Source organism: Lynx canadensis, chromosome A2 (genome assembly GCF_007474595.2).
Source record: "Lynx canadensis isolate LIC74 chromosome A2, mLynCan4.pri.v2, whole genome shotgun sequence".
NCBI classification, from domain to species: domain Eukaryota; kingdom Metazoa; phylum Chordata; class Mammalia; order Carnivora; family Felidae; genus Lynx; species Lynx canadensis.
Window position 1 is genome coordinate 53,938,504 of NC_044304.2, and position 24,835 is coordinate 53,963,338.

Consider the following 24,835-nt stretch of genomic DNA (forward strand, 5'->3'; position numbering starts at 1 on the left):
AAGATTATTGTAAAAAAAAAAAAAATCAAATTTCAGGACGAAAAAATTGTGCATTGATTCCACAATTTGAACACAATACAGATGTCATCGTTGATCTTGTTAGTAGTTCCAGGGGCCAGATGGGGACAGAAGCTACACTGGATTGTGTTGTTGACAGGATGAAAAGTGAGAAGGGAAGAGTGTTGACAACTCCTTCCTGAGATTTTGACTGTGAAGGGTAGGAGTTTGAAGAGACCCAGAGGAGCGAAATGTGAAATGTCTTGTCTAAGGTCGCACAGCTCACAAGTGATAAGGTTGAGACTGGAACCCTATTGTGCCTGTGACTACACCACACCTCATGAATCCTGCTTAGCCAGCAGGCTCTGGGAAGTCAGATGGGATGCAGAGAATGAAAGCATTGTGGTAACAGCAGCCCACATTATGTGTGTTGTGAAGGGAGAAGGTCTTGATGGGGTCAGGTGGGTTAATCAAGCAGAAGCCTCAGGAAACAGAGAGCATGCCTCTAACGGTGAAAGATGCAAGAGATTTGGAAGCAGTAACCAAAAAGGCTCAGTCTTTGGGGGATGAGAGACCGGCTGTGACCGTTTCCACAGAGAAGGGCACAGGGTACCCGCACTGCCTGCTGCTTTCCCATGAGCACTGAGATCCCAGGACAAGATGCTGCAGGTGCCAGGCAAGCATACCTGCAGTAGTGCCCTGGGCTCAGAACCCCAGCTTTTCAAACACTCCTCTGGCCCCAGCTCCTGAGCAAGAAATCACATCAGCTGGATCACAAGTGACATGAAAAAAAACTCCAATCTGGTTTATTTCAAAAGGGCAGAGGTCAAGACAGGGAAATACTCAGAAACTGCTTATCTTTCCCTAGATACACCTGCCCTCTGAGACACTGGACATTTTTGCTCAAGAGAGAGCTGGCTCCAGGCCATCGCACTGAAATGATTTCTTTTATCTGGCTCTTTACACTTCCCGCTGTGTCTGTGGCTCTGGGCTGCTAGCTGCACTGGCCACAGCCCCAGGATGGCTGGGTCGGACAACACCTGGGCCACTCTAGTCGATGTAGTAGACCTTGGAGGCATCGTAATAGGCACAGGTCATGTAGTTCATGTTCCCAATAGGCCACCAGTGGTTGGGGTGGTAGGTGGCTGAGTAGGCATGGGGCTGGGGTTGGACACAACTGAAGAGTGCCAGGCTCCTGTCCATGGCCACAGTGGGCAGATAGAGCTGCAGCTTGTCCAGGAGGTGACCCGGCCAGAAGAAATTGGGGTGAGTTCGCAGTGAACCCCTGGACCTCTTCGCCTGCAGCTTCCTGGAAAATGAGAAGATAGGAAGTTTGTCGTGGCAGACCCGCCAGGGCTGGGGCTTCTGCTGAGCACAGCTAAGCAACTGTGTGACCAGAGTGGAGGTGTGGCACTGTGCCAAGCACTTCGCTTCCATGTGGTAGGTCCTGTTATGCTGTCTGCCCTACCAAGGAGGACGTGAACACCTAGAGAGGATACGTTATTTCCCCCAAAGCCACACAGCGAGCAAGTGGTAGGATGCGGGCTTGACTCCCAATTTGCTGCCTTGAAACCCCAAATTCTTTTTTTTTAATTAATTAATTTTTGAGAGAGAGAGAGCGCGCGAGTGAGTAGGGGGCAGGGAGGGAGAGAGAGAGAGTGCAGAGCCTGGAGCGGGGCTCGAGCTCACCCGAAGCAGGGCTCAAACTCACAAACGTTAGATCGTGACGTGAGCCAAAGTGGGATGCTTCACCAGCTGAGCCACCCAGGCGCCCCCAAAACCCAAATTCCTAAGTGTACACCGTCAGTTCTCTCGAGGCATTTTAATGTGATGTTCAGCGTATAGCCTCTGGAGCTAGCGTTGCTGGGTCCAAATCCCTGCTCCGCCCCTTGATAGATGTGTGACTTTGAGCAAGATAATTAACTTTTCTGTACCTCAGTTTCCCCTTCTGCAAAGTGGGCATGCTAAGAGTAACTTTATAGGGTTCCTGAGAGGATTTAAATGAGTTAAAACATGGGAACACACCCACAGTGGTGTCTGCCTGGCACTCTAAGTAGTTTCACTGCCTCTCAGTTCCCGGGCATTGAGCCCTAGATACTGTGCGCCGTGCAACATGCAGAGTCCCAGGCACCTCCTCCACCGTGAGGCTGGTCCTCCCTCCCCTGACCCGCTTACAGAGTTGGCTGATGCTACAGACCTGGTGAACTCCTCAAACTCCTTAAAGTGTATCTTCTTGATTTTCTTTGGTGTCTTCCTAGTAGAGAAGACAGAAAGGTATCTTGTCAGGATGGGGGGAATCCATGTTAATGGGGCCTCAGTAGGTCAGAGGACATGGGGGTGGGCCTGTCTAGTGAGTCCAAACCAGAGATCGAAAAGGAGCATTTCTTCTATCTGGGGTGGGCTTGGTCAGCCAGGCCTGGGTTCCCAACCTGGCTGGCTGTGTGGCTCTGGGCAGGTCACTTCCCTTTTCAGAGCCTCATGTTTTTTATTTCCCAGAGCAGAGCCTCCCAGGGTAGCTGAGAGATGCGCAATGATCTGCATTGTTTGGGGGCCCCTGACTGTCACTTTCCCTGCCAGAGCCAAAGCCAGCTTTTGGAACAAGGGTGGTGAAAACTGACTCTCCAAATCTTCGGCCTGGCAGACATCACTCATTAATCACAGACGGCACTCTTTCCCAGCAGGCCTGCATCTGGCCTCAGAATCTTTGACAGCACAGTCCAAGTAGCAAGATAAAACAAATGTCCATCCCTGCCCTTAGGGACCTCCCTAAGGGACCTGCCCTTAGGGTCCTCAGGGACCTATCCGTTATGGCTGTGGCCTACCTAAACAGGGACAAGAGTCCCTTTCTCAGGCTCCCACCCACTCCCTAGGTTCCCGGTGCAGAAATGGATGTCAGCCACCCAGGGGCTGGCAGTCACTAAGTAATCAGAAAGGGCTCTCCAGGCCACCAGCCTTCTGACTCGTGCTCAGCTCTGCCTCCCCAGGGTTGTGGACAGGCCCCTCTGTAGGCCCAGGCCCATGCCTTCAGTTGAGATTGTCCTGATGGGACAGGTAAAACAACAACTATCACTGCTTCCAAGGGGTGACTATCTGCCAAACACCATGCTAGGAAGTTTATGTGCATTTCTCATCTGATCCTCATTGTGTGTGGGAGGGGCTGTTATGCTCATTTAACAGATGAAAAGCTGAGGCTCAGACAGTGAAGTATCTTGTCCGTTTAACCTGCAGCCTGTGGGGTTTCCACTTGGCTCTGCTGTATCTCATCCCAGCTGTTCTGGCCATACCACCGCAGTGGGCAGCTGGCAGTGGTCTAGAATGTGGGCAGTTCCCGGTCCCCTCCCCCCTTGTGGTCAGCTGGCCCCTCCCAGCCCACATTAGCCCCATCCCTCCTCAGGGATGCAGGGATGCTGCTTGCTCTCCAATATGCAGTCACCCACAGATGCTGGCTCACAACCTGCCCATGGGTCACTTCCTCCCAAAGAAGGAGGTTGGTCTGAGGGCCAGAGACAGGCCCCATTGCAGAGTTCCTTTCTCCTCCTAATGCAAGCCCACCTCTTGCCAGAGAAGGCAGGACAAAGAAGGGACGGCCACCTCTGTCCTCTGTAGGGCCCCTGACCAGCCAACCCATGATATGAGAAGGGACCTATTTCCCTAAGAAGGCCCTCTTTTTAAGCTTTTGTAGAGAGGCTGAGATCACATAGGATGTGGTTGGGAGCGAGGCAAGGAGGCTAACGCCCTCAGACACTGGAAATTGGCCAGTCCCTGGGGACCAGCTGGGTTGGACATGCTGGGCACGCTTGGCCACAGGCATTGGCACAACATGTCACCTCAAGTATGCTGGTATGCAAATGGCAGGGGGGAGAGAGGGGGTCTGATACTCAGCTTGTCAGTCTTCTTAGCCACAACATTGCTGAAGCCCTGGAACTTGAGCAGAGCCAGATTTGGACTGAAGATCTTCATATCTGAGTAGTAGCCTCCTGGCTGCCGGATTGGGCGTACCTGGTCCTTCTGGAAAATGATCTTGTCCCCTGGGTACAGCAGGGCTGTAAGCAGCAAGAGAAACGTGGCCTCTCAGTCCAACACCCCTCCCTGCCCTCAGCCTTTGGGGCAGAGGGGAGGATTTTTTTTTTATGTATATATATAAGTCCACATTTTTGTTTGCAAATGTTTTTTCTTAGATATACACTTTAAACTTTTTTATGCTTTTTTTTGGTTTTTTAAAAAGTTTATTTATTTATTTTGAAAGAGAGAGAGAGAGAGAGAGAGAGATGGGGTAGGGGCAGAGAGAGAGAATCCCCAGCAGTCTCTGCACAGTCAGCATGGTCCGTGCACAGCCTGACGTGGGGCTCGAACTACAAAGCGCGAGATCATGACCTGAGCCAAAATCAAGAGTCAGATGCTTAACTGACTGAGTCACCCAGGTGCCTCATTAAGCTTTTTATGTCTAAATGATTGTAGATTCACAGCAAGTTGCGAAGTGCAGAGGGTCCCTTAGACTCTTCCCCCAGCTTCCCCCAGGGGCGACAGGGCACATAATCTTAGTGCAGTGTTAGGAAGTGGGGTTGGTACAGCACTGGTGCCTGGACTAGAGCTGTGGGAGCTGGTTTGTAACCAGGTCAGCCCTGGCCCCAAAGCCTGGGTGCAGTTAGGATGGAGTGTGTGTCGCCCTACCCCACTCTGCACGGGTCGTGCTGGTCACGAGGCCACAAGAAGGAGGGGAGGTTCACCCAAGGCTTCACCAGGTTAACTAGACCTAGTTGATGGAGGTTTTCTCCTTGCTTAGAGTTAGTCCCATAGATATCCTCAGGAGACTGCTCTAAGAAGTTGGAGCATGAAAAACACTGGCCAGGGGCTCTGTCTTTCTGCAGCCACGGAGCAGTACTTGTCCTACGATGATAACGCATGACTAGCTCACGTTCTAGAAAAAGTAATGGAAGGTTACAGTCCAGGTTATTAATGCTGGTTATCTGGGGTGGGGGAGGAGGAGAGGGGAGGGCAGGGACTGTGCAGATAAGAGGGGAGAGGGAAGGGGAAGATGCAGCATCAACATTTCAAAAAAAATTCTTTTTAATGTTTATTTAATTTTGAGAGAGACTGAGACAGAGCGTGAGTGGGGGAGGGGCAGAGAGAGAGAGAGAGAGAGAGAGGGAGACACAGAATCCGAAGCAGGCTCCAGGCTCTGAGCCTGTCAGCACAGAGCCCGACACAGGGCTCAAACTCACAAACCGTGAGGTCATGACCTGAGCCAAAGTCAGACACTTAACCCACCAGCATGCCCTGCATCAACATTTTTAAAAGATATACAGGATTTTTTTCTTAGCTTGTTTATTTATTTTGAAAGAGAGAGAATAAGCTGGGGAGGGGCAGAGGGAGAAGTGGAAGGATCTGAAGCGGGCTGGATATGGGGCTCGAACTCATGAGCCGTGGGATGTTGACCTGAGCTGAAGTCGGACACTTAACTGACCCACCCAGGTGCCAATATACAGAATTTTTAAAAACTACATTAACGATATATGTATATATATCTTTAAAAATAACTTACATAAATAATTTTGTGTAAATGGAAAAGAAAAAGAGATCTATGAAAGGACAATCCCTAAAATATTAATGGTGCCAACTCAAGCTGGGGGAATTTTTTTTTTAATAAATTATTTTTGAGAGTGAGTGAGCAGGGGAGGGGCAAAGACAGAGAGAGAGAGAGAGAGAGAGAGAATCCAAAGCGGGCTCAGAGCTGTCAGCATGGAGCCAGACTCTTGAACTCAAGAACCATGAGATCATAGGGCACCTAAGTGGCTCAGTCGGTTGAGCATCTGACTTTGGCTCAGGTCATGATCTCATGGTTTGTGATTTCAGGTCCCACATCAGGCTTTCTGCTATCAGAGCAGAGCCCACTTCAGATCTTCTGTCCCCCTGTCTCTCTCTGCCCCTCCCCTGCTAGTGCTCTTTCTCTCTCTCAAAAATAAATAAACATTTTTAAAAAATGCTTTTTAAAAAAAAAAAAAAGAGAGAGAGAGAAAAGAACCATGAGGTCATAACCTGAGCTGAAGGCGACACTTAAGGGACTGAGCCACCCAGGTGCCCCCAGCTGGGGGGATCATTATTTTTATGTTTTCAAAAAAAATGTAAGTGAGCAAGTATTATCTGTGAAATCAGGGGGAGGAAAAATGATAAAGCTATGTGCACTGGGGAGAGGGGAAAGGCCTTGATGTTTTAGAACATGGCCCTTGAGCTTGAGGCCTGGATTCTGAGCCCACCAAGCTCTAGTCTAGAGCACAGACCCAGAAGTCCCGATGGTTGAGTTTCTTTACTCATAGCTGAGCTGGCCTCTGTCAAAGAGACAGCCAATAGATAGTGGCCAGGAGAGCAGTCAGAGACAGACTCGAGTTTTTTCCATCTAGAACCGTCAAGAAGTAAAGGGAAGCCCACCCACGGATGCTGCTTTGTGCCTGTGAGTGTGAAATCCCGCTGGCAGGTGAGGTTCCCTGACCCAGCACCTAGCAAAAGCTAGTGGTGGTGGGAATCAGTTAGTGGCTCAACACCCTGGTGGGGACAGAGGAGGTGCATCCAGAGGAAAGACTTAACCCACAGGGCAGTCCAGGGTGCTGGCAAGCCTGCCTGCATTTCAGAAGACAGCTAGCTGCATTTCCAGCACGAGCAGAGATGAGAGAATATAAACAATCAGGGAAGATGCGGCTCACTGAGGAAGATGGAAGGAAGGATGATTTGGTGAAAAGTCAGTGTTGCGAGCCGCAAGAGATTTCCTGTCACTGCCCTCCCAGACCAGGTGGGCAGCAAGTGGCCGTGTACATGAGAGGGTGCCGCGTGCACAGGAGACAATGATCACTTAGGGTGGTTTGCCTGTGTTCCTGAAGGCATTTGGCCGTACGCTGTTGTACAGACCTGTTATGGGCTGAGTTGCGTCCCCCACCCCTCAAATCATATATTGAAGCCCTAACCCCCAGAACCTCAGAATTTGTATTTGGAGAGAGGGCCTTTCAAGAGGTAATTAAGCTAAAGTGAGGCTGTGCGGGTAGGCTCAAATCTGATCTGGCTGGTGTCCTTGTAAGAGGAAATTTGGACACAAGAGAGGCACAAGGGGGCATGAGTGCACGGAGGGAAAATCATGTGGAGAGGCAGCGAGAGGGTGGCCGTCCATCTGCCAGCCCAGGGGAGAGGCCTGAGGAGAAACTGGCCCTGCTAGCACCTTGATCTTGGATTTGTAGCCTCCAGAAGTGTGAGAAGATAAATTTCTGTTGTTTAAACCACCTGGTCTGTGGTATTTTATTGTGGCAGCCCAAGCAAATTAATACAAGACCCATGGCCCTATACGTTCTGCCCTTCTTTCCCCTTGTCTTGGAAAAAAGACGGAAATAGTCAGTTGTGACGGTGAACTTGTTCTTAGATAAGTCACCCCATTGTCTGTGTGCCCCTTCCTTTGAAAGCCACATTTCCCAGTTTGGCCATGGTTCCTTCCTGTGACGTTCCTGTGGGAAAGCCTCTGTCCTTTTGTGTTTTGAAAGCACAAAGAGGAACTTGCCCATTAAAGTTATAAATTCACGAATTTAGGACACCAGCATTGCTGTGTGGTCGTTGGGGTTATGGGGCCCTCTCCTGTCCCCATCTCTCAGAAATACACACTCTATCCAGAGATGGGGAGGGTTCAGATCTGCTTGGATATATGAAAACACAATTCTCCCTCAAACAAAGGGTGAGACCAGTGTGGAAATCTCAGGGCTGAGTCCTGTGGTCTGAGCAGAGAGCCAAGGCGTCAGAAGAACTTGTCCCCTGGTGCATTCCTACCTCTGTGTTGTGGAAGAACCAAGAAACAGGGCTGGCCTGGGGAAGTGGTTGCAGAAAAGCCCGCTACAGCAGAGCAGGTATCGCCCCTATCACATGTCCCTCTTTGAAATTGGGACTGTTCCTTTCTGCTCAACTTCAGGGCTCCCTCACCCAGAACTCCTGTCCTTGGAGCTTCCTGCTTTAGAATGCTCAGCAGGCTCAGTTGGGGAACCCAGACCCCTAGACCTGTGGAGCCTGTGAACCTCCAGGACTCTAGAATGTAGAATCAAATGTAACAGCAAAACAGGCTGGGCTGCCTCTGCTCCTTCAGTATCCCCACCACAGGCCACAGAGGCTTGGCTGGATGCACGTCTGCTGGGGAAGGACAAACCTCAGGCGGAGCCATGTTCACTTGGGTTCTGAGCCCTCTCGGCAACTTCCCAAGGGCCAGGCGCCAAAGCTCTTACCTTTCACGAGGATGTCCTCTGTCAGTGGGAGGCCGTAGGACTCACAGAGCTTGCAGCACTGCAGGTAGACCAGAAAGTTGTCCCTGCGGGACTTGTTGATGAGCTCCTTCATCTCCCCATGGATGGTGGATGGGAGGCAGTGCTCATCAAAGTGCTTATTCCCGCTGCGCACCAGGCGGCACCGCTCCGTGTACTGGATGGAGGGGATCTTGAGCTGCAAGGAGAAGAGGTTGGCACCCACTTCCCTCCACCTTCTTCCCGACCAGAAGGCAGATATGGAGCCTCATCGACCTCTCCCCCAGGAGGGGAGATGGCAAAGCATGCAGGGTGGGACCAAAGTTCAGGCTCTGAAGTCAGTGACTTGGGAGAAAAATCACACATGGTCAAGGTTACCCCTGAAGGGCACTTGAGTGGTTAAGCCACGCGGTTCTGTGTGCACAGCCCCGTATGTGGTTGTGCATACATCACTGTATAACATATACAGTAGGGAACAACGTAGATGCCCTACTGAAACAACACATCTGTGTTTGGCTGCACAAGAATTTAAATTGGGCGCAGATATCTGTGCCTTTGAGGTGGAAGGCACATGTCAAGGATGGCAGAGCAAAGTGGAAGAGGCCCAGGGAATGTGGAGCCACTTTTGGCCTTCTCATTTATTTATTTACAAGGAAACAAAAATCTGTTTTTTGGCCTCTAACACCAGAATCAGCAAAGTACAGCTCACAGGCCACATGTGGCCCGGCACCTGTGTTTATAAAGAAAACTTTTTTGGGACACAGAGGCACTCATTTGCTTAGATGTTGTCCGTGGCTGCTCTTTGCTGCAAAGGCAGAACCGAGTAGTTGCCACAGAAACGATAAAGCCCCAAAAGCCTAACACATTTGTTATCTGGCTCTTTATAGGGAAAGTTTGCTGACCTCTGCTCAAATATTTTGGGTTTTCTTATCATGCAGCTGAATCAGATCTTAGTTGGTATAGCAGTTACAATGCCTAGTATATTATATAATAATAATAATAATAATAATAATAATAATAATATGTATTTAGGGGTGCCTGGGTGGCTCAGTCAGTTAAGTGTCTGACTTTGGCTCAGGTCATGATCTCATGACCCATGGATTCAAGCCCCACATCAGGCTCTGTGCTGACAGCTCAGAGCCTGGAGCCTGCTTCAGATTCTGCATCTCCCTCTCTCTCTGCTCCTCCCCTGCTTGTACTCTGTCTCTCTCTCTCTCTCTCTCTCTCTCTCTCAAAAATAAACATTAAAAAAATTTTTAATGTATGTATATATAGTATAATATTAATATTATCTGCCTTCCTGAAGGCAGGGGCTGTTTTGTTCTCTATAACACCTAAAATAGCGTCTGGCACTTTGTGGTCTCTTGATAAATATTTTTGGGTGAATTAATTCCCACAATCAGTCCTGCCTTCACTGGTCATGTATGTCTGGAGTGGCCGCTCAGTGACAGGCCCTGTACCAGGCATTTGGATTCCAGCCACAATGAAGACACAGCCCTCAGCCCTGGTCTCAGGATGCAAGGTCACAGTCAAAGGATGGGAAGAGAGGAGCTCCATATACTTTTGGAAACATGATCTCATTACATCTTCAGAGAAACCTTGTGAGGTAGGTGTTGTTTTTATTATGAGATGAGGGAACATAGGGGTAAAAGAGGGCCTGCTCCCAGGAGTTCCCCAGCTAGAAGGTGCAGCGGACTTGAACCTGAGCCTGCCTAGAAGCCAAGCGCCACGCCCTTCCCATTGACCGGGGTACCTTGTGCTTCCGCCTCCTCTCGCGGTACCGCTTGCCAATGTCCTCCATCTCCTCCAGAGTCAGGGGCCGCGCCTCCATCTGGGTGTCAACCACGGGCACGGTCAGCAGGTCCATCTTGCACGGTTGTGGGGCTAAATTCACCTGCTTCTTGGACAGACTCGATGGGGAAACTCTGATCTTGGCAGGTCTATAATCTGAAAGGAAGGAGAGCCTGAGAGGGGGCTCAGCTAAGGAATCCATCAAGCGGTTAACTCATGTGATCAAGCAGGTGCCGGCCATCCCTCTGCTCACTTCCCACATGGCTCATCAGGCCACCTGAGACGGACCTTGAAGGTATCCCTTCTCTCCGTCTACACTATGGCCTGCCCAGTGCAAGGCCACCTCGTGCCTCACCTGCACCACTGCCCCAACCTTGCGGTTGGCATTCTCATACTCTAGCATCCTGTCTCCACCAAACACTAAATAGGACCTTTGAAAAATATAATCACTTCATTCCCCTGCCTAACACTCTCTACTGGCTTCCCTCAGCACTTACATGAAAGCCCAGAATCCTCCTCCTGGTCTGCAAGGCTCTGCAGACTCTCGTCTCAGCTCAGCCTCCACGTGATCCATCTCCTCCTGCTCACCCCTCCCCGCCTCCCCAGAGCCACCCTTTTTTCTTCCTTTTTTAACTTTTTTTTGACTACAGGTGTATTTCTTATTTATTTACTTACTTACTTACTTACTTATTTACCTACTAATTTTTGACAGAGAGAGAGTGAGCAAGGAGCAGATAGAGAGAAACCCACAGGTACAGAGAGAAAGAGAGAATGAGAGTGGGGAACCCAAGCTCATCCGATGCGGGGGTTCCAACTCACCAACCAACTCACACCTGAGCCGAAGTCTGAGGCTTAAATGACTGAGCCACCCAAGCGCCCCTCACCCTAACTTCTTCCTGTCCCCTGAAAACTTGCCCAAGTCGGGGCCTTTGCCTCTGCAGATCCCTCTGTCTAGGGTGCCCTTCGCCAGAATGGGCTCCTCATCTGTCACTCGGGTGTCAGCTCCCATGGCTGCTTTGCAGAGAGGCCTTCTGTGACCACCACCCCCTCACTCTGTCCTATTGTCTTCAAGGCATTAATCCCTACTAGACATCATCTTGCTTAACCCTTTACCTGGAAGCTCATTGAAGGCAGAGGCCTTGGCTTCTTCACTCCTATGTTCCCAGTTCCCAGTTTCTGGAAGTATGCCTGGCACGTAGGAGATGTTCAACAAAGAACCGAGTGAATGAAAGCATCCCATTGCCCCTGCCCTGGTTCAGGCCTGCCCTGTTCTGGGCTGAAATGAAGTCATGGCTCAGTCACCTTCTAGTTTTGAGACTGCAGACTGGTGGCTTAGCCTCTCTGAGCTTTATAGCGTCCTCCTGTAGAGCGTGAATTGTAGCTTTGACCTCCAGGGACTTGAAGGATAAACTGAGCTACCTGCTGTGGGTAAGGCTACCCAGCCCGAGTGCCACTGCCTTCTCTCGTGAGCCTGCCACCCAAGAGTCTCGTTGACTCTTGATGCTGCTGCCCCTTTAGGCAAAGCAAAAGATATCCAAGTCCATTTACCCTGGAATGTTCTCCAGAGAAAAGGGTGATGACACTGAGATGGCACCAGGCAAGCAAATACTTGCTCCTGGCTTCAAGTCTATTTATTGGGAAATAATAGGCCCCAAATACCTTTGACTCAAATATGCATCACGGCACACTGTGGTCGTTCACTAAACAGCTCACGGCCAACTACGTGGATAATGGTGAGCTTTGGTAATTGATAATGAAAAAGCAAAAAGGTCATGGATGGGAGAGCAGGCCCAACTTGAGGCAGCTCTGAACACAAGCTGGACATAAAAGTTGCCAGAGATTATGACTGTGGGTAGTGATGTGTGCAGGAGGTGACCAGGGTGGGCGGTGGTGCTCAGTTTCCCTGGGACTCTGAGAGAGGCAGAGACACTGCCTGCAGGTGACGGGGCCTCTGCTCAGTGGCTTGATGAGACTAGAGGTTGGAAATTTACATGCTGCACTGTGGGGTTATATTTGGGGATATGCTATATTGTTATTATATTTGGTTACATTTGGGGAGGGCTCTGGAATGGTGGATGGAGGTTTAAAGGAGGGCTTTAATTTTATCTGGAGTTGTTCAATTTTAATTTTTTTTTTTTTTACACCACAATGCCACTAAGCTACAAAAAACCATGATGTGCCCTTGTGTTGTAAATTCATAGCCAGCACTATGGCTAGTCCATTTCTAATTTGCCTCCATGCTATGTCTGGACAGATGTGGTTCCACAAGCACATGGCTTGGCAAATGGAACTTGAGCTGTTGCACAGCTCATACAACTGTTCATAGCAGCCCTGCTAATATCCCTGATCATAGAATATCAAAGTAGGCTTTCCAGTAAACTCTAAACATGTGCTAATTCTGGTTTCCGACTTTTAGTTAACTTTTTGTCAATAAAATATAGATTAGTAGCAAGAAGGCTTTAGACCCACATACAAGATCTCAGTCTATTGGGAAAGCCTTGGTGGGCTGAAACCACCTTTTGAGAATCCTCCTTTAAGGACAAGGGCTGCGTCTCATTCATCTTTGATGGACATGGTAGCTAGGCATTCAAGAGAATACCTTGCTCCTTAGTTGATCACTGGGCTTGGGGATTCCAGAGTCTTGGCCCACCCATGGTAACCCAAAGCTGGAGAACACACTCAGGAAGTAAACCAAGGCTGCCTCCACCATGCTTGCTCCCAGGATGGGGAAGCAGAGGCATGGGGGTGGGACTGGATACATACGCTCCCTTGCAGTTGCCAGGGTGCTTTTCTGATGAGCCAGACACCACTGCTTGTAGGTATTGACTAGGATATCTGTGGTGATGCTGTTGTCCTTTCCCAGAGAGCTGAGATAGATCACAACATCTTCCACCTCCTGGTTTTTCAGAGGGACTCCAACCTAAGGAGAGAAGAGAAGCCACCAAGGTGGGCAGGCTCCAATCCAAACATCCTACCTGTATGGTCAAAGCTTTACCAGCCTGGCCCTACTTCCCCTATCTAGTTTCATCCACAGCCACTCCCACCTCGGCAGGAGCTCAGAGCCTCTTCTGAGGCCCTGAACACACCCTGCACTTTCTCACCCTCTGCCTTTACTCAGGTGCTTCCTCCTTCTATCTGAAGAACTATCCCTCTTTCAAAACCTAGTCTAGATATGCCACTATCTTTGCAGAGTCTGCTACTCCTTCCTTCTGGGCTGCCACCCCACTCCATACCAATCTCAACGATAACTTTCCCACACTGGATTGGAAAAAGGATTTCATGCCTACCATCCTTGCCCACGAGAAACACATCAGCTTTCCTTAACTGAAGAAAAATAAGATCAGAAGTACAATACACATTACTCTTTCAGGGATGGTAAGCAACTTTATAGGAGTATAATGCTTGCCAGCAATACTGAATATTCAAGAAGGAAAGTGTTTAAGGAAATATAATTTTCTTCCTCAGCTTCTTTAGACTGTAGTCAGTGTTCACTGGGCTTTCCTTAAAGAGGGTCAGAACTCTCCTGGTTCTAGAGGACTTCATGTTTTCTCTTTTTGGTTATGATGATTAAAAACCCAATATATATATGTATATACATATATGTATATACATATATGTATATACGTATACATGTACATATATATGTATATATATACACACCCTGTATACATAATATATATATTTAATGTTTTGAAACGTTGTTTAGGTAACTACATGTCGTGAAACAACAGTGTGAAAACTGGTGATGATTTAAAATCATAAAGACCTAGCAGGCAGCTTCCTGAAGTATTTCCAAGAGGTATCTTGTATTCAAAGCATATTAAGGCTTAATTTATCCAGACCAGAGGTCAGCAAACTTTTCCTATAAAGGGTCAGATAGTAAATATTTTAGGATCCATGAACAATATGATCTCTGTCATAACTGCTGAAATCTGCCATCATAGCATGAAAGCAGCCATGACAATACATATAAATGAGTGTAGCTGTGTTCCGATAAAAGTTTATTCACAAAAACAGAGGCAGGCTGGATCTGACTTCTGGGCCATAGTTAGCTGACCTCTGGTAGATCAACAGAACTTTCTGCAATGATGGAAATGTTCTATATCTGTGCAGGCTGATAGAGGAACTGCTCACCACATGTGAACACTAAGCACTCGAAATGTAGCTGGTGTGACCGAGGAAATGGATTTTTAAATTTTATTTATTTATAATTAATTAAAAATTTTTGGATAGTCAGTGAAAGTGTGGCCTGTGGACCAGTACCATAGACATCACTGGGAGCTTGTTACAATGCATCAACTTGGGCCCTGCACAGAGGTACTGAGTAGAAGCTGCATTTTAACAAGATCTCTATGGGATTATCTGCCAATGACAGTTGGAGAAGGTCAGGAGGGTTCTAGAGGCAAGACAGAAGGCCCAGCAATCTCTGTGCCCAGTTCTGGAGTCTGATGGGCAAGACAGTGATTCCCCAGGTACTGACTGGTTATGGGGTCGGCTCTGCAGACTTTCCACTCAGGTAGGGGTTTTCAAGATCAGACTCATGCAGGAGTGGTTTTAGGGGTCTGATGTGGCCACAAGTTATGTCACATTTTCCAATCTGGCTTAACAAGTAACAAGGCTGATGGTTTGATCTACTTTTCAGTTGGTCCAGGACCTGGGTGGAGGCAGCAGTGGGGACAGGATGCATGCACGTCTTCCTCACTCAGGCCAGCCTGGAGGGAGCATGGGAGGCACTTACCGCCTTCAGAGCCACAATGAACTCCTCCCTAGAGATCTTCTGGTGCTCGCCCCCGTCCACTTTGCTAAATATCTCCAGGATCTTGATCTTGCGGCTGTGCAGGTAGGAGTACAAGGCTGATAAGGCAGAGGGCTTGGGCAACCGGAGCTGGGGCACCAGTCGGCGGGAGGGCCGGGGGCTCTTCTGTAAGAGGTAAGAGAGGGAGCAGAGGAGAGAATTCAGGGGAGACAGGCCACTAGAATGTGATTCCCAGAGTTAGACAGAACATGATTCCCAGAGAGGGGGGCGGGGGGCTGAGCAGCTCTCAACAGACAGCAAGATGGAGTGCAAGGAGCATTGGATTCAGGGGTGCCGGGGTGGCTCAGGTTGTTGAGCATCCGACTTCGGCTCAGGTTGTGATCTCCGGTTCATGAGGTCAAGCCCCGGATCAAGCATCTCCGCTGTCAGACAGGTCCTCTGTCCCCCTTGTTCTCTGGGGGGTTGCATGCTCTCTCTCTCAAAAATAATTTTTTTTTTTTCTTTAAGGAGCATTAGATTCAGGGCAAAGGCGTTTTGCCAGGGATACTTTGCATCTCTGGGCCTCCATTTTTCCATCAGAAACAACCGGGCTGGACATGATGAGAACTAACATTTCATTCTTACCCACATCTCTCCTGTCAAACACGTCAGGATTAAAATCACACCAGGCGATCAGTGCACCAAAACATATGCCCCTGCCTGGAACCAGATGGGGCTCTCTAATCGACCCATCTCCCAGCCTTTGCTCCTGCTCGGCCTCCTGCCCAAAACTTTTCCTTCTCTCTCTACCTGTCCGACTCCTACTCTTCCTTTACTTCCAGGTCATCGGGAATATTTCAGGATAATACTCCCTTACCTTGGTGCAGCACCTGACAGTTTACAAAGGGCCTTTCTGTTCCCTACTTTGTAGCTCCTCTGTGTTTAGGATCCAGCTCTATTAATGGCCAACTGTAGTCACCAATCTGATGTGTCTGCCTCCCCCATTAACATGTGAAGATTTTGAAAGCAAGACAATGTCTTTTGAAGCTGCATACCTCTACCTCCTATTCATCTACTGGACAAGCCCCCCAGCCCTAGGCAGATAGGCAGTAATGGTTTGATGAATGAATAAATGATGCTGTAAAATAGGTATTAGATACTACTTTCTTTTTTACAAACGAGGAAACAGGCTGAGAAAAGTGAAATGACTTGCCCAGGGTCACACAGCCTATAAGCAATAGAGCTAGGTTTCTAATCCAGGCCCAGTGTTTTGGTTTTTTTTTTTTTTAATGTTTTTTAAATTTATTTTTGAGAGACAGAGAGAGACAGAGCACGAGTGGAGGAGGAGCAGAGAGAGAGGGAGACAGAGAATGTGAAGCAGGCTCCAGGCTCCAATCTGCCAGCACAGAGCCTGACGCAGGGCTTGCACCCACGGACCATGAGATCATGACCTGAGCCAAAGTTGGATGCTTAACCAACTAAGCCACCCAGGTGCCCCCCCCCCCCGGCTCAGTATTTATTCATAGACACTGTACTGCTGTCTGGAAAGGGTGTGATAGGCCTAGGAAATTTCGGTTTGGACTCTGATTACACCAAGGACTGAGTCTGGCACCAGTGAGACTAAAGTAGTAGTAAAAATGGCAAACATAGGAGTGCCTGGGTGTTTCAGTCGGTTAAACATCCGACTTCAGCTCAGGTCATGATCTCACGGTCCGTGAGTTCGAGCCCCGCGTTGAGCTCTGTGCTGACAGCTCAGAGCCTGGAGCCTGCTTCGGATTCTATGTCTCCCTCTCTCTGTGCCTCGGGACTCTCTCTCTCTCTCTCTCTCTCTCTCTCTCAGAAATAAGTAAATATTAAAAAAAAATTTTGTGATGGTAAACGTAATATTCAGTGCTCACTATATGGCTGTCACTGTCCTAGGCACCTACTCCATTTAGAAGTCACAGCAACCCTAGGAAGTCAGTACAATGGTTATCCCCATTGAATAGATTGGGAAACTGAGGACCGGATCATACAGCTAGGAAATATCAGAGCTGGTTTAAACCCACGTTATCTGACCTCTTATCCCAATTTCACCTGAACTGGGAGAAATTTCAAGTGTTTCCATTACCAGAAAATGTCACAGAGAGGTAAGCACTGGGGGACAAGGGCTTTGGTACTGACTGCCACCGACTACCTCTCTGGGGCTGGACAATTTATCGGCCTCGTTGAGCTTCTATTTCTGTATTTATAAAAGGGAGTCCTCCTTTTTCTTCCAGCCTCACAACTGTGACCCTCACGGTACCACCACGAGCACCTGCTTGGCACATATAGGCCCTCAACAAACACGTGTCAGTGAACAAATGAATGAGGAATGCATATTTTTAAAATGCCCCATAGATGGCATTCCAGGAGTTATCCCTCCTAGGGTGGTTTTAAGATATAGTCACAAATTCTTTAACTCCTCCCTTCTGGGACAGAGCCTGATTCCCCTCCCCTCGAGTGTGGACAGTACTTAGTGACTTGCTTCTGACAAATAGAATATGGTGAAAGTGATAATGTGAAACTCAGGTTGCCTGAGATGAGGTCATAAAAGGCATTGCAGCCTCCTCTTTGCTCTGTCTCTTGGACCATTCGCTCTGGGAGATGCTGGCTGCTATGTGGTAAGGATGCTCAAGCAACCCTATGGAGAGGTCCCTGTGGCCAGGAACTGAGGCCCCCTGCCAGCAGCCACGTGAGCAAGCTAGCTGGGAAGTGGATCTTCCTGCCTCAGTCAAGCCTTGAGTTGTCTATGGCGCAAGCCAACAATTTGAGATGAGGGCCACCAGCTAATCTCTTCCCAGACGCCTGACTCTCAGAAACAGTGGGGGTAATCAACATTTGTTGCTTTAATGTTTGGGGGCATTCGTTATGCAGCAATAAATACCCCATACACCTCCCTTTGGGGGCTTCTCTTTGCTCCCTTTGGAAATGGGGTGAATGACCCCTATCCTGACTAATCTGAGGGAATGAAAGGACAGCATGCCCCTAACACCTTCAGCGTCTTCATAAGCAAATGGGGCTACTCACCTTGGTGGCTCTGATAGTAGTCAGGTGGTCTAACAACTGGTCCTCCTGCTCCTTCTGGATCATGTGCAAGACCTTGGCCTCTGAAGGTGTGAGGCTTGGCTTGTTCTGAAGCCACCTCTCTACGCTGCCAAATGACTCCAGGTTCTGGCGAAGCTTCAGCCTCCGGCTCAGCCAGGTCCTCACGTCGTCTGGCTGGCCTTGGATGTCCCCAGCTCCCAGGGCTTGGAAGCTGGAGATCGGCTGTGGGGGAGTCTGGGGTTGGGCCATGAGATTGATGGGCATCGGATCCTCTTTTTGAGGCAAGATGATGATCCGCCGGCGGCTCTGAGGCAGGTGGAAGTCCTCCTGCTTGAACTGCTTGAAGCAGTGGGCGATGACCAGTTCAGGATCGAAGGTGGGGCCCTTGCTGGCATTTTTGTCATCACTTGAGGTCTCAGACTGGCAGAGCCCTTGGGGAAAGAGGGCTAAGAGGTGAGCTTCTTTCAGGAAGAGGACTAACGGAGTCAGGAAGGAAAAATGCTACAGACCAGGCTGGGTTCCCAGGCCTGGTGTTATCAGTGCTTTGCTATAATGATGAAGATAATCACACCTAATATGATTGCGCATTCCTGATGGCAGGCATTATGCTCAGGTCTTTGTATGTTTTCTCTTGTTTAACCTTCTCAGATTTTACTCTTCCTCCACTCCACCCCACCCTCACCCCAATGCTCAGAATTTATATATATATATATATATATATATATATATTTAAAGTTTATTTATTTATTTTGAAAGAGAGAGGGGGAGTGGGGGGAGGGGCAGAGAGAGAGACCCAAGCAGGTTCCGCACTGTCAGCACAGAGCCTGACGCAGAACCGAGCTCAAATTAAGTGCCCGACACTTGACCGACTGAGCCACTCAAGTGCCCCCAGAATGATCTTTTAAAAAAATGGCATCCTGATCTGGTCTCATCATCCGAGCAGAGGCTTTGAAGCCGGAATGCTTCAGCCGTGTCCTGGCTCTGCTGCTTAGTGGCTGCATGTACTTGGGTAAGTCACTTAGGCTCTCCGTCTCAGTCTTTCATGTGTAAAACGGGGGTAAAGATGGTACCTACTTTACTGAGTGGTGGAGATGGTTAGAATCAGCCCATCTTAGAGCTGCTTTGTTCATGTTATTTTTAAAAAAAAAATTTTTTTTAATGTTTATTTATTTTTGAGACAGAGAGAGACAGAGCATGAACGGGGGAGGGGCAGAGAGAGAGGGGGACACAGAATCCGAAGCAGGCTCCAGGCTCTGAGCCATCAGCCCAGAGCCCGACGTGGGGCTGGAACTCACGGACCACGAGATCGTGACCTGAGCTGAAGTCAGACGCTTAACCGACTGAGCCACCCAGGCGCCCCTGCACTGTTATTTTTTAATGAACTTGCTCCTCGCCTATTTTGAAACCCTCTATCACTTTCCACGGCCCTCAACATAACATCCCTCCTCTGCCAACCTTTCCTACCTCATCCCTTGCCTATCCTTCTTTACAGGTCCCACACGCCTTGACCCTGAATGATCCCTGAATGGTCCAAGCACATCCCGCCTAAAGGTTTTGCATGTGTTGTTCTATCTGCCGGAATGCTCCCTCCCCCCGCCATCCCCTTAAAACTTATCACAGGGTTTTAAGTTGGGGGCTGCAAATGGTGACCCTCGTGGTGAATGAGGCTTGGGATCCGGTTTCATTTGACGCATTGGTCAAAATTTTCCACCTTGAGTTACTTTAGGCTAGGGCATGCCCTCTCCAGCTTGCTGTAGTCCCAAATTATTCTCTATGGTCTTTTTTTTTTTAATTTTTATTTTTGAGAGAGAGAAAGAGAGCAAGGAGGGGCAGAGAGGGAGAGGGAGACAGAGAATCTGAAGCAGGCTCCAAGCTCTGAGCTGTCAGCACAGAGCCCAAAGAGGGGCTTGAACTCACAAACCAGGAGACCATGACCTGAGCTGAAGTTGGACACTCAATCAGCTGAGCCACCCATGTGCCCCCATTCTGCATTGTCTTACATGCAGCTCAGTTCATTTATTAAGTGCCTGCTTTAGGCAGACATTTGTGTTTGAAATCTCTGGTATAATTACTTGGTTGGTGTTTATTTTTTCAATAGACTATGGACCTGGACCTCCTCTCTCTGGTTGCCTGCTGGAGCCCCAGCACCTCCACGTGCCAACATACAGTGGGAGCTCAGTAATTATTTGGCGAATGAGTGGATGTCAAGTGGACAGACTATTTGACATCATAGAGATCAGCTCTATGATTATACCACTTTACAGAGAAGGGCACTAAGGCCCAGAGAGGCCCAAGGTTGCACGGTGGTTTAGTAGCAGAGCTGGGATACAAATTCTGGTTTGCCTGGCCCCAGAGCTTGGTTCTTAGCCATTAATTGATAAGACCACAGGCTGCCACCTAATCCCACTGAGTCTCAGTTCTTTTATTTCTAAAATGATAAACTCTGGTCTAAGTACCTCCTGAAGCTGTTATGAAGATCAAATGAATAACAGATATGTGAGTGTTCTAAAATTCAGAAGGGATATAGCATTATTATTAAAAGTATTGTCACCATCATTCCCCTTCTAAAACCCACACCCCCTCTGCTTTAAAACCCTTTTGTTGCCCCTGAAATAAAATTCAGTCTCCTTAACCTGGCCTCACCTGACACACCCACCTCTGCCAGCCTAATGGGCTCCTTCTCTTATTCTTTCTGACCTTACCCTGTATTTGTACCCAAACTGAGCTGACTATGGTTCCTTGGTCACCTCATCCTGCCCCCGTGCTGTTTCCTCTCTCTGGAATGCTCTTGGAGACTTAGGTCAGGCATCACCATCCCCTGAAGCCCTCCCACCCCCTCCCTCATATCCCCTCTGGTTTCCCATAGCCCCCATGCTCAACCCCATCATAGCATTTACCATGTTTTTTCTGGATGAAGATGCTTTCTGGGTCTTTCTTTCCCAATAGCCTGTGAGTTTTCCAATGGCAAGGACTGTGTCTTAGTTCCCATGTATCCCTGGTGCCCAGCCTGGCACAAAGTGACCATTCAGTCCATTTGTTAAGCCTCCTTACAATGCCTGTGTTTTTCCTTCATGGTCAGAAAATAATGTGCCAGGAAATAATACATCAAAGTGGACGGAAGTGAGCACTTCTCAACAAGCCATGTGTCATTTCTTTGAGAACAAGACGCTGGGTACAACTGAGAATGTAGCCATTTATCCAACCAGCATTTACTGAGAATCATCCAGTAGATCCAAACGAGGCTGGAAACCCAACCACAGAGCCCTGGCATGGAACAAGGTGGGGCAACCAGAGTGTATGCCCTCAGTCGGGGGAGAAGTGCTGATGGAGAGAGTCGGGTGGTCATCATGAAGGAAGAGGCATTGACGTGTGCCTTCAAGAATGAGTCAGAGTGGAGGGGTCAGCGTGGGGAAAGGTCAGGGGTGGAGTTTGAGGATTTGGGGGTTACTAAATAGTTCCACAAGTTGAAAGTACATTGTGCATGAAGGAGGAGGCTAATGGGAAATAAAGCTGGAGTCATCTTGAATGCCAGGTTAAGGGGTTTAAACTTTACCGTGTTGACCTGGGAACACACTCAAAACATGCTCCTCCCTGGCCTTGCCACTGTCACTTCCGCCCACCCGAGACCCCAAATCCATGATCTTCCCTTAGCTAGAAGGGTCACTCGCCGCCAAGCCCTTCAATGGCTTCATTGCAATGGCTTCTCAGTGCCCTTAGAATAAACAAGCCCCTCCTACAATGGCCCCCACCACTGCCCTCACTGGCACCCTGCTCCCCGCTCCTCCCTGATCTCTCCCTGCCCCCTCCCTCTGCTCACTTCACTCCAGCTGCATGAGCCTGCTTTCTCTTTGTCCAACCCTCCTAGGTCTGTCCTGACTTGGTTTTGGAATTTGCCATGCCCTATGAAGGGCATGGGATTCCCCAAGATTGCTGTTGGCTGAGTCCTTTTCACCATATGGTTCTCAGCCCAAGTGTCACTCCCCTCAAAGTCACCCTGACTCCCCTATTGAAGGTCGCATGCCCACTATACCGCGGAGCTTCCACTGTAGTGATCTTTGGGGTTCTGTGTCCATTTATAGAGAAGTGAGGTGGGTAGAGACTGTGTAAAAATGTTCCCAAGGGATTGTGAGGACAGCTTCCAGAGGCCAACTAGCTCCATTGCCTTCCCAGGTCAGGGATCTCTTCCTGAAATGCCCCTGGCAGATTTTGCCTCTGCTTGGATATGCCTCTGGTTGACAGGGTGTTCTTTCCTCACATTGTGGATGCCTGATTCTGATTTTTAGAAAAGACTTCCTTATATTAACCCAGATTTTGTTTCCCTGGAAGTTCTACCCTTTAGTCCTAGTCTTCCCCACCGATGCTCCAGAAAACGCATTCCTTCCCTCTTTCCTGGGACAGCTCGCCAAGTATCTGGAGACAATTCAACTCTCTTGAAATACTGTTTATTTTGGCTCTGATTCAAATCTCTCCCTCAATTCCATCCTACCTCTCTGGCCACTTGCTACTTGGGCCCTCTTTTCCCCCCATCCCTTAAAATTGGTGCCTTCTAGGTTCATACCTGGGCTTTCTCCTTCTCCTTCCTTCTCCCTTTTCTTCTTCTTCTTCTCCTCCTCTTTTTTCCAAACAATCTCCTCTACTCTCATGTTTCTGTGGTCTTCTATATGCTGAGGACACCCATACCAATATTTATGACTTGAAATTAGCTCCAACTTTCTACATACAGTTGCTTCTAAAGTATTTCCACTTGGATGGCCTACAAGGATCTCAGTCTCAACCAACTAAGACTGCACTGGCCTCCATGTCCTGTTCTCACTCAACCTGTTCCTCCTGGTAGGTTCCCAATCCCTGTGAAAGGCACCTCCATCTCTAGGTCACCCTAGTTACCAACCTGAGCATCATCTTTGATTGTCCTTTTCTTGTTCCCTGTTCAGTCAGCCCTCAAATCCCCCTAGTCCCCTCTAGCCTGGCCACTCTCCCTCACTTCTCAGTACCTTTGGTCTGGACATTTCAGGCAGCCCAAGAGCTCATGATTCTGGCTTCAGCCTTCAAGTCTGCCAATTCATTCTGCATTTGCTGATAATCCCAATCCCAATACTGCCATTTCCAGTAGCTTCTCCATCTCCTACCTCCCAAGATCTTTCATGATCTTGTCCCTTCTGACCTCTCTCACCTCTCATCCCTGGCAATGCTCAAACTCCTAGCAGTTTCCTGAAGATACCGTATCTCTGAGCTTCTCTGCATGTGCTTCCATTGGCCTGGAATGCCTTTCCTCCCCTTTTTGGCATGGAGAACTCTTTATATCCTTAATTTAAGCCGAAGTGTAAAGAGCTCTTCCAGAACCTTAGAATTGTTCTTACCTGTCCACTACACTTAGCAGACCTCTTACTTCTGGGTGTCACCCCCAGACCTGGCATCCACCCCTTCTTCTGTAATTATGCGTTTATCTGCCTATCCTTCACCTCTGAAGTTAAAGGGTTTTCCCGCAGCAGGCTATCACCAAACACTGCTGGTTTTCTCCATGCTTCTTCTCCAGTACCCAGCACATTAATATCCGGCGGAGAAATGGGGCGCGGCGGACGAGACAGAGGGCCGTGGATGCCTTTCCCTGATTTCAGACCAAGGCAACTTGGCCCACTCCTCCAGCCTGGGAATGGAAATCTGAGAAATGTGCACGACTCGCCCCCGACTCCCTGGCAACCCCTCACCCAGAGAGAGTACGGCACAATGAGATATTCGCCTCCCGTGCTTGCCCTCACCCCACTCGCACGCGTCTGCACGGGGCTGAAGGCTTCCTGGAGGCGGCGCTGCTTCCCGGGAACTTACCGAGCAGCGACAGGTACAGAGCCTCAGACGTTTCGTACGAATCGTCCATGGTCGCAGCGTCGGGAGCGGGTGTTGAAGAGCGTGTGTGTGTCTGTGTTTGTTTTTGCTGGCGTGTCAGGGTACCAAAAAACAGTAATTCCAAACTTTGCAAGAAACACTCAATGCGCCCCAGAGCGTAGAAGCAACTGTTGCCAGGACTACAGACGCCCTGCGCTGATTGGCTGAGCATTGCCACGCTCCTGCCGTCTGTGGGACGGAGGCGGGTACGGGGGAGCACCCTCCCACTCCCGATTGCCTGAGAGTCGTGTTCCTTTTGTGGGTCCTGGGAGGCAGTCGCAGCGGGGCAGAATTCCTGGCTTGGAGAAAGACAGGATTCTTAGTATGGCCCAGTGGCCCCTGAATCTGGAGGAATCACAGGTTTTCCTGAAAATTGTACGATCTTCAGCCGGTCTCCACATATTTCATTTTCATCCAAGGAACAGGCCCTGCCTCCTCCGGAGGGATTGTAGGAACCCAAGAGAATCTTGGCCAAAAAGAGGCCTGTGTTTTTGATATGCATTGCTCCCTAATGACAGGATGCCACGGTTTGGAAATAGAGAACCTGATACCAGGAATATTAAAGTTAAAATGTCCGTCAACTGATAAATGGATAAACAAAACATACTCTATCCACACAATGGAATATTAGTCACAAGAAAGAGTTAAGCACTGATGCATGCTACAACACAGATGAACCTTCAAAACATTACGTTAAGTGAAAGCAGCCAGACACAAAAGGTCACATATTATTTTATTTATAAGAAATGCCCAGAATAGGCAAATCTATAGACACAGAAAGCAGACTGATAATTGCCAGAGGCTGGAGGTGAGGTGTGTGGCTTTGGGTTTGACTATTAACAGGCATGGAGTTTCTTCTTAATGCGTTGCAAATGTCTTAAGAATTAGTGATGATGGTTGCAGAACATTGTCAGTATACGGAAAATCATTTAATTGTATATTTAAACATAATTAAGTGATGAATTTTAGATTATGTGAATTGTCTCAATGAAAGAAGTTAAAAAAAACACTTGAGTGCTTATTCTGCATAAAGTACCACCTTCACTGAATTGCATTATCTCTGTGACCCTCTCAACCTGAGGTTGTCATTGAGACCATCCCTATG

The 24,835-nt window shown here is 48.7% G+C and overlaps 1 protein-coding gene across 1 annotated transcript; it reads right to left on the minus strand.

Moving 5' to 3' along the window:
* Positions 1-776: 776 nt before the first annotated feature.
* EFCAB12 (EF-hand calcium binding domain 12) lies at positions 777-23,837 on the minus strand. The gene is made up of 9 exons (XM_030307450.1): positions 23,674-23,837; positions 17,833-18,281; positions 14,788-14,970; positions 12,813-12,969; positions 10,012-10,205; positions 8,244-8,457; positions 3,881-4,040; positions 2,195-2,251; positions 777-1,306 (listed from the first exon to the last, which is right to left on the minus strand). Exons 1-9 carry the CDS (start codon positions 23,720-23,722, stop codon positions 1,048-1,050), a joined length of 1,722 nt encoding a protein of 573 aa, XP_030163310.1. The 5' UTR covers positions 23,723-23,837; the 3' UTR covers positions 777-1,047.
* Positions 23,838-24,835: the final 998 nt, after the last annotated feature.

What these genes read in the sequence shown, in the direction of transcription:
- EFCAB12 (XM_030307450.1), bottom strand. Translation starts at nt 23,722, where the DNA reads ATGGACGATTCGTACGAAACGTCTGAGGCTCTGTACCTGTCGCTGCTC. An exon ending in AGAGGACATCCTCGTGAAAG is followed by an intron (nt 4,041 to 8,243) that starts GTAAGAGCTTTG and finishes TGCTGCTTACAG; the next exon opens with CCCTGCTGTACCCAGGGGAC. An exon ending in GTGGCTAAGAAGACTGACAA is followed by an intron (nt 2,252 to 3,880) that starts GCTGAGTATCAG and finishes CTTCTCTACTAG; the next exon opens with GAAGACACCAAAGAAAATCA.